This window comes from Cydia fagiglandana, chromosome 2, assembly GCF_963556715.1.
Source record: "Cydia fagiglandana chromosome 2, ilCydFagi1.1, whole genome shotgun sequence".
Taxonomy (NCBI): Eukaryota; Metazoa; Arthropoda; class Insecta; order Lepidoptera; family Tortricidae; genus Cydia; species Cydia fagiglandana.
In genome coordinates, this window is record NC_085933.1 from 16,424,616 (window position 1) to 16,442,033 (window position 17,418).

Genomic DNA, 17,418 nt, shown 5'->3' on the forward strand with positions numbered 1-17,418 from the left:
CATCATGAGGAAACCGGACTAATCCCAGTAAGGCCTAGTTTCCCCTCTGGGTTGGAAGGTCAGGTCGCTTTCGTAAAAACTAGTGCCTACGTCAAATCATGGGATTAGTTGTCAAGCGGACCCCAGGCTCCCATGCGCCAGGAAGAAGAAGTAACTTTCGAAAAAATGCAGGTGGCTCTTTCAAAAACCGACTGTCTACATCCCAACCTTTCTTAAGGTGGTACTCGTAATTCCATCTATCCAATACTTGGTCCGATGTGTATTTTAGTAATAGTAGAAGAGCCGGCCGCAAATTTTCTAACCGACTTGATACCACGATGAAATGCACAATGGTTTCCCATAAAAGTGATGCTAAGTCCGAATTCGATAGTCTGCCACGGCGGAACTTGCCGAAAGTACGAAAAAGAAGGCCACTTCCGGTGCGAAAAAAGGGGGCTGATTTAACCCATCTGATACCGAAATAATAGTTATGGCAGCAGTTAGAAATTTACATATAGACACATAAAAGCGAAGTCTGCCAGTAGTTTTTTTGCCGGAAGTGCTTGGCAGACGCTCTCAAAGGTGGCCAACGGGACCCCTAATTTAACCCATCTGATACCACCATGAAACCAATTCCAGTCGGTAGGTATGAACCCTCATGTCAGGAATATATAAGTCTGCCAAGGCTTTTCCTGCCGAAACACCTTGGCAGACGAGATTATGTAAGCAAGGTCGGCATCGGTTACCCTACACTAACCCATCTGATACCACCATGAAACCAATTCCAGTCGGTAGGTACGAACCCCCATTTTAGGAATATATAAGTCTGCCAAGGTTTTTCCTGCCGAAACACCTTGGCAGACGAGATTATAAACAAGATGACCATCGGTTACCGTACACTAACCCATCTGATACCGCCATGAAACCAATTCCAGTCGGTAGGTATGAACCCTCATTTCAGGAATATATAAGTCTGCCAAGGCTTTTCCTGCCGTAACACCATGGCAGACGAGATTATGTAAGCAAGGTCGGCATCGGTTACCCTACACTAACCCATCTGATACCACCATGAAACCAATTCCAGTCGGTAGGTATGAACCCCCATTTTAGAAATATATAAGTCTGCCAAGGTTTTTCCTGCCGAAACACCTTGACAGACGAGATGATGTAAGCAGCATCCACATACGAGGGATCCGTATTTTGGGATTATACAGATTACGGACATTATTAGTAGCTGTAGGCTTATTTATTACTTTATGCTTATACATATTTGTATATAATTATGTTACTAATAAAATATATTTATAATTTATTAAACCTAAACTTAATACATTGGGAATTCATTACCTGCTTACGGCAGTAGTAGGGATAAGTGGGTGAGTTCTGGCTCACTGAGCCAGGCCAACAGTCCCTCCCCCTTTTTTCCCTTGTTGAGGCCCTGCAACCTTGCCTTGAACCCAAACTAATGTCATTGTAGCTCGAATCTAACCTAATCTATTTTTATTGCTTTTAGAATATTTCAATTATCTACTTTTGCAAAGTTAAAGGTTGAAATCTCTATTTCGCAAAATGGAATTTTAATGTGACTTTAATGTATGTGCAGTCTACTTAGTAATTGGGTTTAAAGATATAAAAACACACATTTTATTTCCTATCCTAAGTATCCTATCCTAAGTTTATTCAAATAATATTCTGAACATATATAGTAATTAGACTGGTCATATTTTTCATAAAATCGATTTCGACTGGCAAAGCATATTACTTTTTGGCAACCGGGTTTTTTAACCTAATTAGACCCCGCTGAATTCGAATTTGCCGGTTGCTCGATCGAAATCTTGACCGGAAGTGAGATTTTGACATTAAAGGTCCCTTTTTTTCGTTTTTCGTAAATAACTCTTAAACGGTGACACATAGCAAAAAATGTTCTATTACATAAGAATTCTGCATAAAATTGCCTACAAGAAAGATTCAGTACAATTTTTCGCTAGGATCAATATTAAAAGAGATTTTAACGCGGGAAATTTAATTATAATCACTTCTAAGGTCCCGTTTTTTAGGTTTTCGTAAATAACTCATAAACGGTGGCCACTATCAAAAAATGCTGTAAGACGTTAATAATCTACACAAAATTTTGAACAAAAAAGATTCAGTACACTTTTTGCAGGGATCAATATTTAAAAAGATAATAAAGAGGGAAAATTAATTATAATAAATTCTAAGGTTCCTTGTTTTTATTTTTTCGTTAATAATTTGAAAAGTATGACTCATAGCAAAAAAAATCTTATACATAAATAAATAATAAACGTAAAATTTCCTACAAGAAACATGCAGAACACTTTTCGCTAGGATCAATATTTAAAAAGACAAAGCAGCGGGTAATAAAGTTAATTATAATCAATTTTAAAGTCCCGTTTTAGTTTTTTGTAAATAACTCGTAAACGGTGTCCCATAGCGAAATAGGTTTTTAAGAATAAATTATCTACATAAAATTTCCTCCAAAAAACATCTAGATCACTTTTCTCTAGGATCAATATTTCAAGCGATATTAAAGGAAGAAAGTTAATTACAATCAGTTCACAGGTCACTTTTTTTTAGTTTTTCGTAAATAACTCGTAAACGGTGGCCCGTTGCAAAACAATATTCTACATAAATATTAAACATAAAATTGTCCACAAAAAAGGTTCTGTACACTTTTTCGCTACGATCAATATTTAAAGAGATATTAAAGGGGGTAAGTTAATTATAATCAATTTCCAGGTCCCTATTTTTAGGATTTCGCAAATGACTCGTAAAATAAGGCTCATAGCAAAATAAGTTCTTAATGTTCTTGTAAATAAATAGTCGATATAAAATTTTCTACGAAAGACATATGGAACACTTTTCTCTTTTTAGGGTTCCGTACCTCAAAATGAATAAAAACCGGCCAAGCGCGAGTCGGACTCGCGTTGCAAGGGTTCCGTAGTCCGTACATTACCCAATTTTTAACAGTGTATTTTATATATGTGAAACGCGAGTGAATTGCCTCTAAAAAACCTGTAGGGATCGGTTCAAAAACTATAAGTAATGTCCGACTCGCGCTTGACTGCATAATTCTAATAGGTTTTCCTGTCATCTATAGATTCTATTCTGTGTATCTTTTCAAAATTTTAGACCCAGTAGTTTCGGAGATAAAGCCCCCTTCCCCAAAATAAAACATTAAAATACAAAAAAATACCACCCCCCCCCCCCTTTATCTCCAAAACTACTGGGTCTAAATTTTGAAAATAAAATAAAATAAAATAGTTCTTTACCTATATAGACGTAAACCTAAAAATAGGGACCTGGAAATTGATTATAATTAACTTACCCCCTTTAATACCTCTTTAAATATTGATCGTAGCGCAAAAGTGTACAGAATCTTTTTTGTGGACAATTTCATGTTTAATATTTATGTAGAATATTGTTTTGCAACGGGCCACCGTTTACGAGTTATTTACGAAAAACTAAAAAAAAGTGACCTGTGAACTGATTGTAATTAACTTTCTTCCTTTAATATCGCTTGAAATATTGATCCTAGAGAAAAGTGTTCTAGATGTTTTTTGGAGGAAATTTTATGTAGATAATTTATTCTTAAAAACCTATTTCGCTATGGGACACCGTTTACGAGTTATTTACAAAAAACTAAAACGGGACTTTAAAATTGATTATAATTAACTTTATTACCCGCTGCTTTGTCTTTTTAAATATTGATCCTAGCGAAAAGTGTTCTGCATGTTTCTTGTAGGAAATTTTACGTTTATTATTTATTTATGTATAAGATTTTTTTTGCTATGAGTCATACTTTTCAAATTATTAACGAAAAAATAAAAACAAGGAACCTTAGAATTAAGTATAATTAACTTTTCCTCTTTATTATCTTTTTAAATATTGATCCCTGCAAAAAGTGTACAGAATTTTTTTTGTTCAAAATTTTGTGTAGATTATTAACGTCTAATAACATTTTTTGATATTGGCCACCGTTTATGAGTTATTTACGAAAACCTAAAAATGGGACCTTAAAAGTGATTATAATTAAATTTCCCGCGTTAAAATCTCTTTTAATATTGATCCTAGCGAAAAATTATATTATTATAAGTAATAGAACATTTTTTGCTATGCACCACCGTTTAAAAGTTATTTACGAAAAACGAAAAAAACGGACCGTTAATGTCAAATATCTCACTTCCGGTCAAGATTTCGATCGAGCAACCGGCAAATTCGGATTCAGCGGGGTCTAATTAGGTTAAAAAACTCGGTTGCCAAAAAGTAATATGATTTGCCAGTCGCATCAAGAAGGAGAGCGATTTTGATTTTTTTTGTCTAGTCTAAATATCATTACTTATTCTGTGTACAGTGGAGAAAACGAATGAAATCATGCAATTTGATTTTGTTATTTTTAAATAAAGAGTAACTAAACAGTATTTTCCACAGTTGTTGGTAATGATACCATCTCTTACAATTTCTCTTCATGAACATTTTATGATACCTAAGCTTCCAGTTTTCGCCCGAATTAATCAAAAAAATCACCAACTCCATATACACCAACCAAATCGAAAACGGGTCCGTGTCCGAATTCGCGATCTCGAGTTCGGGTCCGCGTCCGGGTCCAGGTTCAGGTAGAAGTCGAATTCAAAATCTTGCTTGTTTTGCCAGTGGGGTAACTTGCTTAACAATCAATTAGAAAAAGTCAAGTCGTCGAGGAGTTCCGTTCTGATCACCATCAGCAATACCACGTCATCAAATGTCACTGTTCTTAATGTAAATCCTTGTTTGCCTGATGAAAATACAAGAGTCACTATACAATGCCATTAAGATTTGTAGAGTTCCCTCGATTCCTTATGGATCCCATCATCAGAACTTGAGCTTCACGATAATATGACTTATAAATCTAACGTGCTTAACAAACATAACGAAGAGGACAAATCCCCAAACATGAGCTATGCGTCGTTGAAGAGTTCCATTCTGATCATCAGCAGTTTCACTTCATCAAATGTCACAATTCTGAATGTAAATGCTTGGTTTGTTTAAAATATACCAGTATCACTATATGTTAGGGTGGTTCAAAAAACATTTTTTTTCCTAAGGGGCACCCCCTTATTTTGTTACACTTATTATGTTGATAAAATACACCAAGTTTCTTAATTTATCTCAACTATACTTCATTTTTTTTAGCATTAGAAATTAGGTAAACAATCTTGATGTGTCTTTTAATTGAAAAACACATTTTAAAAATAAGTTACGGCAAATACACTCGCGTGCAAAAGTATTGCATCACTTTGCATTTTTTCGTCCGCACCCAATATCTTTGTAATTCTAGAGCCGATTCTGAAAATTTTGGTATCAACTGAAAGCTTATAATCTAACGCATTAGAAAATTGGGAAATTTAATGAAATTTCAAATCTAAAAGACTAAAAAAAATCAGAAACTGAAAGTAGCGACATAATGGTCGAGAAATAAATTTAGGAAAGTTAAGAATAAAAGTCATTTATTTAATACAAAATAAATTATTATTATTAAATTAATACCTGGTGTTGCCACCCCCAGCCCTCCTCACACAAATCAAGCGGTTTTTCATAGACCTAATTCATTTTCTAATGAAATCTTGTGGAATAGCGTCTCACTCCTCCAGCAAGGCTCCCTTCAGCTCCTCAACATTGGCCGGGGCAGGATTCCGCTTCCGAATCCTCCTTTTCAGGTAGTCCCACACGTGTTCAATGGGGTTAAGGTCCGGGCTCATCGCTGGCCAGTCCATGGTGTCGATGCCCACTTCGAGAAGGTAGGCTGCGGTGGCCCTAGCGGTATGACACGGGCATTATCCTGCATTTGCAGCGGTCATTCCACCGCCACGGCCCCCGCCAGGCACGAAAACCAGCTCTGTTCGCGCGTCATAGGAAACGCCGCCCCAGAACATCACGGATCCACCGCCATAGGCGACCCTTTCGGAGAAGCAACATTGGGCGAACCGTTCTTCTGGCCTTCTGTAGACTCTTCCTCTTCGGTCACATCCATTCAAACATATTCTGCACTCGTCCGCGAAGAGAACTGGGGTCCATTGCTCAATGGTCCAGTCCATATGATTTTCTGCAAACTATCTTCGGGCTGTACGGTGTCGCGCCAGCAATCTGGGCCCTGTTGCAGGCCTCCTGGGTGTCAAGTTCGCTTTCTTGAGTCTTCTTATTGTCCACTCACTGGCAGCCACTCCTCGTATCTCACGCAGACGCTGCTGGATGGCAACGCTTGTCAGGTGTCGTTCTCGGAGAGATGTTGTGACAATGAAGCGGTCGTCCCTCTCTGATGTACACTTTTTGCGGCCGCTTCTTGGTCTTGAAGTAAAGGATCCAGTCCGTTGGAACCTCTGGTAAACTCTGCAAACTGTAGATTGACTTAAATTCAGCGTGGCAGCTACTGAACGTTGGCTACGCCCCTCTTGCAGGAGCTGGACGACTTGGCGGACTTCAGCTTCAGTGGTTTCCATTTTTCACAGGTCTTCTTCACGGGAAAATATGCGGAGATGTGTACCGGTCAACTTTTGATAAGTGACTGATAACAACCCCTCCCCTTCCCCCGGTTTTATAGGGGTCAAGGGTAGCGCAACTCGTGCGCGTGATAACGCGAAACCGCTCACAAATCGGGAAAATGCCGATAATTTGAAAAATACTGAGCCGTTTTCCATGTTTTTAACTTTTCGTAAAGCTAAAACTTCAAGGGACATGATCCCATTAAAATAATTAATGGAAAATAACCGGTTTACAAAATTATTGGGTGCAGTTGAAAAAATGCAAAGTGATGCAATACTTTTGCACGCGAGTGTATGTAATAATTATTAATCTAGTACGATCATTTATATTCGTCTGCTTTCATAAGTAATAGTTTTTGAATTTTGAAAAGCGTTTTTCAATTAAAAGATATGCTAAGATCGCTTACCTTCTTGCAAGTTCTTTCTAATGCTAAAAAAAACGAACTATACAAGGGGGTGCTTAACCACGTTGAAATTTTGTATGTTGTTTGAAACCCAACAAAAAGAGTATTTATGATTCAGAATTTTATTTAAATATCTGGTTTCACACTATTTGCACATGTGATGTATAAGTTTTGAAGTAGAAAAACATTTTCTTTCAAAATAATATCTTTTAAATCACACTTTCAAATAATGTGAAAACTACTACTTACATAAAAATCAAAAAAATAGTAACTTATTTTTTTTTTCATACAATTTGAAAAATTTCAAAGTGTTTTGAGCACCCCCTTGTAGTTAAGATTGTAAGATTACAAACTTGGCGTATTTTGTCAACATAATAAGTGTAACAAAATGAGGGGGTGCCGCTTCTTCTAGCTAGAGTTTGAATTTTCCCATACAAACGTGAACCACCCTTACAAGATTTGAAGAGTGCCCTCGATTCCTCATAAATCTCACCATCAGAACTGGGTTTTGACAAAGACGGAACCAATCTGTATGTATATACTTACAAGTTACAACTCAACTAAAAAAATAATTTTCAAAATCGATCCCGAAATGACGGAGATATCAAACATTAAAAAACCGAATTAATACCTCCTTTTTAGGGTTCCGTAGCCAAATGGCAAAAAACGGAACCCTTATAGATTCGTCATGTCTGTCTGTCTGTCCGTCCGTATGTCACAGCCACTTTTTTCCGTAACTATAAGAACTGTTGAAACTTGGTAAGTAGATGTATTCTGTGAACCGCATTAAGATTTCAACACAAAAATAAAAAAATAAAAAAACAATAAATTTTGGGGGTCCCCCATACTTAGAACTGAAACTTAAAATGTCTTTTTCATTAAACCCATACGTGTGGGGTATCTATGGATAGGTCTTCAAAAATGATACAATACAATACAATACTCTTTATTGCACGCCTCACATACACTTAGTTTACAATAAATGGACAATAACATAAACAAAGACAATAGAGGTAACAACAAGCGGTCTTATCGCTTATGATATTGAGGTTTCTAATATCATTTATTTCTAAACTGAATAGTTTGCGCGAGAGACACTTTCAAAGTGGTAAAATGTGTGCACCCTCCCCTCCCCCTTTAACTTCTAAAATAAATTTAACTTCGCACTGAATGATGACATCGTACGGGGCTTAAAGCCCCCGTAACGCAGTGAACGTGTTAAAGTCACATTAAAAGTCCATTTTTCGAAATAGAGATTTCAACATTTAACTTTGCTAAATATTCTAAAAGCAATAAAAATAAATTAGGTTAGATTCGAGCTACAATGACATTAGTTTGGGTTCAAGGCAAGGTTGCAGGGCCTCAACAAGGGAAAAAAGGGGGAGGGACTGTTGGCCTGGCTCAGTGAGCCAGAACTCACCCACTTATCCCTACTACTGCCGTAAGCAGGTAATGAATTCCCAATGTATTGAGTTTAGGTTTAATAAATTATAAATATATTTTATTAATAACATAATAATATACAAATATGTATAAGCATAAAGTAATAAATAAGCCTACAGCTATTAATAATGTCCGTAATCTGTATAATCCCAAAATACGGATCCCTCGTATGTGGATGCTGCTTACATCATCTCGTCTGTCAAGGTGTTTCGGCAGGAAAGGCCTTGGCAGACTTATATATTTCTAAAATGGGGGTTCATACCTACCGACTGGAATTGGTTTCATGGTGGTATCAGATGGGTTAGTGTAGGGTAACCGATGCCGACCTTGCTTACATAATCTCGTCTGCCGTGGTGTTACGGCAGGAAAAGCCTTGGCAGACTTATATATTCCTGAAATGAGGGTTCATACCTACCGACTGGAATTGGTTTCATGGCGGTATCAGATGGGTTAGTGTACGGTAACCGATGGTCATCTTGTTTATAATCTCGTCTGCCAAGGTGTTTCGGCAGGAATAACCTTGGCAGACTTATATATTCCTAAAATGGGGGTTCGTACCTACCGACTGGAATTGGTTTCATGGTGGTATCAGATGGGTTAGTGTAGGGTAACCGATGCCGACCTTGCTTACATAATCTCGTCTGCCAAGGTGTTTCGGCAGGAAAAGCCTTGGCAGACTTATATATTCCTGACATGAGGGTTCATACCTACCGACTGGAATTGGTTTCATGGTGGTATCAGATGGGTTAAATTAGGGGTCCCGTTGGCCACCTTTGAGAGCGTCTGCCAAGCACTTCCGGCAAAAAAAATACTGGCAGACTTCGCTTTTATGTGTCTACATGTAAATTTCTAACTGCTGCCATAACTATTATTTCGGTATCAGATGGGTTAAATCAGCCCCCTTTTTTCGCACCGGAAGTGGCCTTCTTTTTCGTACTTTCGGCAAGTTCCGCCGTGGCAGACTATCGAATTCGGACTTAGCATCACTTTTATGGGAAACCATTGTGCATTTCATCGTGGTATCAAGTCGGTTAGAAAATTTGCGGCCGGCTCTTCTACTATTGGTATTCGAACTGTTCACACTACGTTCAGAATTTTTCGCTTCTTATTTTATTTCAAACACAATTCGCTGACTGATTCTCTGATCAAGTTCTCGCCTTATTATCAAGCTGGAACGTTATTTCAGTATCGTCTCCTCCATTTATAAATGTTTGGGCAAATACGTAAAAAATTGTGTTGTTGTAACATAAGATTTTCAAATGATTTCTAAACGCTCAATGTATAATGTCAATGTCAACATTTTCTAACCTCAACTTTACTAACCCTGCGAGTGCGAAACCTATTTATTATTCGCATTTGTTATAAATAAAATTAATTGGACATTAGTGATGTACCGCGTCCTATATGGGCGATTGCTGGTAGTGCCAGTTACGGCGGACGTGCGCACTTTGCACAGCGCAGCACCGTTGTTTGCCGCAGCCAAGAAAACAACATCCGCCGCTGGAGGTACTATCGTTACTACAACGCTTACAAGTCCACTATGAGTTTTATAAAAGATTTACGAATGATCACTAACATCTCGACCATCTAGATAGTACCATAATATATGTACCATATGCAGGAAGGAGAACAAAAATTACTTATACCCATATTGTTAAATATTTTAAAATCTATTTAATTTGTATTCGTTAACATTCCTCTTCTCTAGAGCTTGAGTATATTGAAACGGCTTTCCACACACGCTTCGAAAATGATCATGCCTCAAAGACCAAAGAATAATACTAATAGGTATAAAACTTACAAAACCAAGTATTTTTCAGGAGTAATGGGGTTAGGCAAAGGCAAAAAGAAACTAGGAAAGCTGGGTACCATGGAGAAGCGTGAACTGCCAGTAGAAACGGACCCACAGAAGCTTGTCACTCAAGTGTGTGGCGCCAATATCTATACCACAGGAGAGGACCCCAAGGTATGCCAAATTTGCGCGGGAAGACCCTAACCGCTCGTGTCGTCATGTCGAAGACTAATTCTCCGAATACTCCGAAAACCGAAACTTTGGAGTCTTAAAATTAAAGTCAAATTTTTAAATTACTGAGACCCGAAAATGTAGAATTCCGCTATCAATAAATTTCGTGTTCTCATCTTAAAATCTCGGAAATCCATCATCAGGATCCTAAAATCTTGGAAACCCAGGATACTAGATAAAGATAAGATAAAAGATAAAAAATAGTTTATTCAAGTAGGCATATTACAATGCGCTTATGAACGTCAAATAAACCTTTACCGGCTCCAACCGTACACCTCTGCCCCGAGAAGATTTAAATCCCCCCTCAATTGGAGGAGGGTATCCCAATATGGGACCGGCAACAAACTCGGCGGGACACATCTTTTCAAAACATTATTACATCTTATAATTAACATGCATTACGAGTAATTAATACAATTTAAATTACTATAGAATTCATGCAATTATACTTAGTTCCATCCTAGATCCATTCCCAAAGTTCCGCTTTCCCTTTTCGAAGACCTATAATCCCAGAATCCAGGCGTCCTAATATCCCATAAGTCCAGTCCGGAATCTTTGTGTCACATTGAAATCTGAAATGTCTGTGTTGCTAGGCCCCCTACTCTCCTTACCGCCAATTCCACCATCCTACAATCAATCTACACTACATCTACATGGTTAAACCATTAACCCAGTGTCAAATTGTACTGGTAACCATGGTAAGGATAGTGAGATTGTGCAATTGGCCCATAATAGTAACTTTATAGATATACATATCCAAATTGGATAGATAGAAATTGTTTTTATTGTAGTCCTTTGATTTGCAGCTGGGCCCAGACAGCGAGTACCCCGACTGGCTCTGGGAGCTGCACACGGGCCCTGCACCGCCACTGGAGTCGCTGGATCCCGATACGAAGGCCTACTGGCTACGCGTGCGCGCCGCAGGCATGCGCCGCAATAACAAGCTACGATCGCTGCGCAAGTTTTAGATTTTATAATTGCCTTTGTCTCTGGAATGTCTCATTTAATTTAAATGTTGCCTTTTTTCTCGATATGAAATGATGTTGTATGCAGTGTACGGCAACGGCAAAGTTTTATGGTGTTCTTTAACCTTTTCGACGCCGCGTCAATCACAAAAGCTGTCACTCGGACGCCACGTAACCGAAGTGTCAAAACTGAAATTGAACTTTATGCATATGCACGTAGGTCTATGTTGCTCTGTGGTCTGTGACCGATTAATCGATCTTTGGCGTTGGACCTGTGCGGTTCGGATATATCGGTCATTGGCGTTCAAAAGGTTAAATATCGCATTTCAACAAGTTGCACAGAAATTTTAACAAAACTAGTCAAGGTTTTGAGAACAATCTTTTTGTGTTGAAACTTTATACCTCTTGGACAGTGTTCAAGCAAATGTATTTCATAGTTAAATTAAAACAGAAGAGAAGTTGTTTCCTGGGTGGATCATTGAGAAAACTCAGAATAAATGAGGATGCCTAGTTTATAAGTAGGAAGTGTAAATAAAATGTTAGTTTTTAAATGTAGTTTTTTCCTTCGAGACTGTTTTCCGAGAATATGGAGGGGAGACCGAGGTGAGTTGTGACAGACGAGAGTTGTGACATCGTCGATTTTTTGGAATCTATTAACTAGAAACTAGGTCGCAACAGTGTGCGTTTGTTAGCTCGTAATTTGAACTAAGAAACGCGTGCTATTGCGACCTAGTTTCTAGTTAATAGATTCCAAAAAATCGACGATGTCACAACTCTCCTCTGTCACAACTCACCTCGGTCTCGCGGTCGGTATAGCTCTAATCTTATTAGCATAATTTTTACTTACTAAGTTTGCCCGCAACCTGCTCGTTTGGTTTTGGAGGGACGCCGAGGTTAAAAAGATTACCTAGGCACCTTTACCGCACAATATTTTGAGGATTTAGTTCATGTTGCTGCTTCAAGGCAATAAAAAGTTGGATTACATCGTAAACATTGTATTTAAACTTTTGTACATTTTCGTCACAATAACATTTTATAAAACACAAACAACATGGTAATTTTGCAAATCAACTTCACTTTCACTGTACAAGCCGAAGTTTTACAATTCCACTAACAAATCGATTTCCCACATCTGGGATCATCTTTCCACACCACAAAAATTCTGAATCCGAAAGTAATTAGGGGTAGGTACATTTACCTACCGGTGTTTCCGGATTTACTAGATTCCGGATAAAATTTTGTTTTTCATGGGCGACTTACGGTCATAATCTAATTTTCTAGATCCTTTACTACTTAATATACATTTTATTCCAAAGTATATTCGATTTTTATGTTAGATAACATGTATGACGACAATGGAATTACAGTCAGCATGAATAGTCGCATTTATTTTGTTGCATCCGATTTTTAAACAAAATAAAAATCATACGACATTAATCCCTAATAACGACTTGATTTTAATTCCACTGTAATTGGTATTTTTCTCTTCTCCGGAGATAGATATGGTCTTCCTCTTTGCACTTTGTTGCCTAAGTACTCATTCAGGCAAGTACCTAAGTCGTGGTACCGAATATAAAAGTCCCAGCGTGACCATGCGCAAATTCAGCCCGTCGACTATTTCTGAAAATAAGTAGACAGTTTACTTGACTTACTCGAACCTACGAAATATAATTTCTTCTTTAATCTAAATACGTCTAGTGGCATTCAAACCTTAAATTGGTTCTTAGTTCCGCACTATGACTATAGGTAATTACAAGCGAGCGGCACTAGTAGTGTCTAAATTCAAAATCTAGATTTAGTTCGAATGCCACTCTGCTCTTGTACCTACAGTTAGTACTTTTACTTTAAAATGCCATAAATAAGTTATAGGCAAATTAAGATTTATGAAATATGGCATCCGTTTGATTTTTATTTTAGTGCGTCGCGCTTTCGCTCATGTACGAACGTCTTCATTCAAATCCGATATGTATTTTATTTAACAAAATCTGAATGAGCCTTCCAGTCCTATGAAAAAATACTAGTATCACGTGTGGTGTGTGGTGTGTCTTACATTTTCGTTACAGTTGACTCCCTACGACGACTAACTTTTCACAGGCAGTCCATGGTGTCTTCTTTGACGATCATTGGCGGCGCATATGGGCCATGGTGGATGCCGAACGAGTACGCGTACGGATTCTGCAACGTATTTATTATTTTTATAGAATTGGCGACAGAGAAAGTACAATAGAACGTGCCAAGTCATTAATAGCTTCACAAAGCGACACTGATACGGCCCCATCCCATATTACATAATATGAATATGGGATAGGTACCATCCCATATTATGTCATGCTGTGTGTCTACTTCTACAAAATAAGAGGTAGGTTTGCAAGTAGGTAGTGTACGTGTGTGTGCTGTGTACCTTCTTAGTGTTGTAGAGGTTGGGTGGATAAGCCGCAGGTCCGGGGGTCTTGGTGCGGCCCTGGTAGCCCAAACGCGCACCCAGCGAGTAAATCGGTTGCCTGTAACACAAACGCAACATTTCTCATAAACCATCCATTTCCGCTGTATACATATATATATATACAGGGTGATTCATGAGACGTGAGCAGGACTAATCCTGCCCACTCAGTAACTGATAATTGATCTATCACCGTCGTATTTAGGTGAAACAACCACACTTTTTCCTATTTTTTAACTTTTTGGCAAGGGAAAATTTAATTCTCTACAATCATGGTCACCCTACAAGACCTAATTAATAAACATAAAACATCTTTAACCTCTTTAACCGTAATGACAGCATTATGATTACGAATAAAATAAACTGTCAAACTTGAGTGAGATACGAGTTTTCAAAAGTAACCAGTCCGTGATGACATTCAATTTGACACAGAATAGTTTGGTAGTTTAGTATTCTAACTGTAGGGTGACCATGCATGTCGTAAATAAATTAATAACTTTTTTTTTCGACACGACTAGAAAATTAACGTTAACCTCACTAATACTGATACGAAACAGTTGCTTATAATTTACGAAATGCGCAGTGTTAGTCCTGCTCACGTCTCCTGAATCACCCTGTATATCTTCTTCTTCCTGGCGTTATCCCGGCATTTTGCCACGGCTCATGGGAGCCTGGGGTCCGCTTGACAACTAATCCCATGATTTGACGTAGGCACTAGTTTTTACGAAAGCGACTGCCATCTGACCTTCCAACCCGGAGGGGAAACTAGGCCTTATTGGGATTAGTCCGGTTTCCTCACGATGTTTTCCTTCACCGAAAAGCGACTGGCAAATATCAAATGATATTTATATATATATATATATATATATATATATATATATATATATATATATATAGCTTTTGTTCAATCCATAATGATTGCGACACCCTATGTGTACCTATACTTAAGTCCTTTCTAAGAAGTCCAACTACTGTGAGAGGGTGCTTCGAAAGTTGTTATCTGCTCCGGCTCTAGTGATGCGATTGCAATATTATTTATACTATTGGTTCTCGTTCTTATTACCTATAGCACCTAGTATCTAAAGTAGGTACGCCTTCGGCTTTTAATATTTTTATAGCGTAGGTATTATTACCAGAGTTCGGACAATTTATCGCAAAAATAAATATTGTATGGAACATGATACAATTTTTTTCACAATTTTGAACTGCAGTTTTTGAGCATAATCTGGAAATTTTATAAAGATACTGTGTACATAATATGAGTTTAATAAATCTTGTCCTATTTTGAGATATAAATGATTTTTGATGGTTTTGCGATTGATTTGTCCGATCACTGATTATTACACCAACGAGACCCAACCTAGTTTTGTAAATGTCGGTGTCTTGTTGGAAGTAAACGGCGGGCCCCGGCGACTTGGACTTGAGGTTGTAGCCGGAGCGCGGCGCCATGGACCAGGCGGGCGTGCCCGGACCCAGGCGCAGCGCGTAGGCGTTGGGCGCGGGCACCATGCGCTTCAGAGCGTAGCCGAGCCGCGCGCCCATCGAGTACTGCGGGGCTCGCGCTGTCTGTGGCGGGCAGCGCTCCGGCGCGTGAGCGCCCGGCCCTGGCGTGCGGAGCGTCGACCGTACTGGAAACCTGCAAAACACACGTATCAGTGGCAACAGGCGGACACTATTTCGGTCGAATAGGTACATACTTCTTATTTTCTACGGCGATAACTTTACCGATGCCATCACTATCACTGGTTGTCTATAACTAAAATTAATGCTAGTATATTCATATCAGATAAAATACGGACTACGAGGTATAGCCCCCGTCACTTTCGATGACGGCGACACAAATATTAACATTACAAAGGCAGTATATTCTAGCGGCCTAGGCCGAATTTGCTTTAAAATGCTCTATAGCACATGTGACAATAGAGCCGGCCAGCAGCGTTGAACCGGTTGAACGTGTCCACGTTGAACCCTCCTAGGTTTAGGTCACTCAGTCTCCTTTCCGTAGCTGTCGTTTAACAGCACTCGTGTCAATGACATGAAGACGATAATAACCTGGCCCCGAAGCTCCAATTAGGCGACGAGACGACGCCGTCGCGCGTCACCCGGTCGATGCGGTAGCTCGGGCCGGGCCCGAGGGTCTTGAGGCGGAAGTCCGGGCGTGACCCGAACGAGTACATGGGCGCGCGGTCGCGCGACGGGTCGTGCATCGGGAACCCGACGGTCGTCGGCAGCATGTAGGCGCCGGGCCCCGGACCTGCGGCACAGAATAAATAACAGTACTAGGTACGGAAGACTCACTCTCTAACAAAACGCGTCTGTTACGATCAGGACAGGTATGGCCGCTAGGTGGCGACAGCGCCACGCGCGGCTCCTGGCTAGCCACCAAAATTGGTGTGGAACGGATGTACTTGTAGCTACCTGTTGCAAAGCGACGAAATCGCTGAGTGAGCCACGCCAGTCTGCGGCGTTTAAGTTACAATATCTGGGAGACCGAGCTTTACTCGGAAAATATATAAAAACTCAAAAATGCGTGTTTTCCCATTTATCGTCCCCGAAAACCCCCATATAGCAAATTATCTTCATCATCCCCATTCCCCATGTAGCAAAAATTGCATCGAAATCGTTAGAGCCGTTAGGTAATATATATAGACAAACAATCTATTTAATAATGACGACACATCGTCGTTTTTCACTAATTTTCACTATTAGGTAGGTTTATTTAGGTACCTATAGTATGCTATAACCGATATAGTAGGTATGTTATCGGCTACGAACCATTAAATGACATCAAACCGATATTACGAATAGATTGATAATTGAAATCATATCAATTAGCTGCCATTCGTGCGGGCATCTCGGTATGATTCTAATGTCATTCTAAGGCGGTTCCTGGAGGCGAATCGCACGTCGGTCGGTTTACTGTATTGAGAGAATACTTCGCTACGAGCTAATCGCTGTACGACGAGTACATCCACAACAGAGCACAAAGCGTATTATGAGAAATTATATAAACATGAAACGATATGCACATTTTTAAAATGATACCTATTATTTTAAAATCTGAATACCTACGCCTTAAGATTAAGTATTCTATAAAAAGTTAAGAGTAGGTAGTTTAAATACGCCCCTAACGGGAGTGCTACGCCGTAGACAATGTAGCGCCGTAGCATGGTAGTCGGTCATGCCCAAAGCTATGTAAGTACAGTCACCACCAGATATATGGGAGCACCCAAAGTGCCCGAAAATATCTGACACGCCACGCCTCTATTGTCAAGGTGTTGTCCTACTGTATGCTCAGATATTATTGAACGCCTTGGCCGCTCAGATGTATCTGATGACGACTGCACCGGCTACCAACTTAGCGGATGAACTATATATTTACGAAATCTAACGAACGATACTCACCTAACGGTTTTTTAGACATGTTGGTGATTAAAAGCCACAACTATTGGAACACTGAACTAAAATTTTGTAAAATAAATAAATTACAACATTTTTCACAAAAAATTTGATAGGATTGACATATTTCGGAAGGCCACGAAACAAGTGAACCGCGCGTCAGCGAATGACGACAAATTTAACAATAACCTGCATGCAGGTTAAGTTTTATGTTGTACAGTCGAGTGCA

At 39.1% G+C, this 17,418-nt stretch overlaps 2 protein-coding genes across 2 annotated transcripts; one reads left to right on the plus strand and one right to left on the minus strand.

The window, feature by feature from the left end:
- The first annotated feature begins 9,676 nt into the window (after positions 1-9,676).
- LOC134679651 (large ribosomal subunit protein mL54) lies at positions 9,677-11,901 on the plus strand. The gene is made up of 3 exons (XM_063538601.1): positions 9,677-9,868; positions 10,183-10,328; positions 11,192-11,901. The coding sequence occupies exons 1-3, from the start codon at positions 9,751-9,753 to the stop codon at positions 11,351-11,353; spliced, it is 426 nt and encodes a 141-aa protein (XP_063394671.1). The 5' UTR covers positions 9,677-9,750; the 3' UTR covers positions 11,354-11,901.
- Positions 11,902-12,329: 428 nt separating this feature from the next.
- LOC134677085 (ciliary microtubule associated protein 1B-like) lies at positions 12,330-17,354 on the minus strand. Its single transcript, XM_063535538.1, has 6 exons — positions 17,196-17,354; positions 15,843-16,044; positions 15,151-15,426; positions 13,752-13,851; positions 13,401-13,525; positions 12,330-12,970 (listed from the first exon to the last, which is right to left on the minus strand). Exons 1-5 carry the CDS (start codon positions 17,212-17,214, stop codon positions 13,439-13,441), a joined length of 684 nt encoding a protein of 227 aa, XP_063391608.1. The 5' UTR covers positions 17,215-17,354; the 3' UTR covers positions 12,330-12,970; positions 13,401-13,438.
- Between the last annotated feature and the right edge of the window lie 64 nt (positions 17,355-17,418).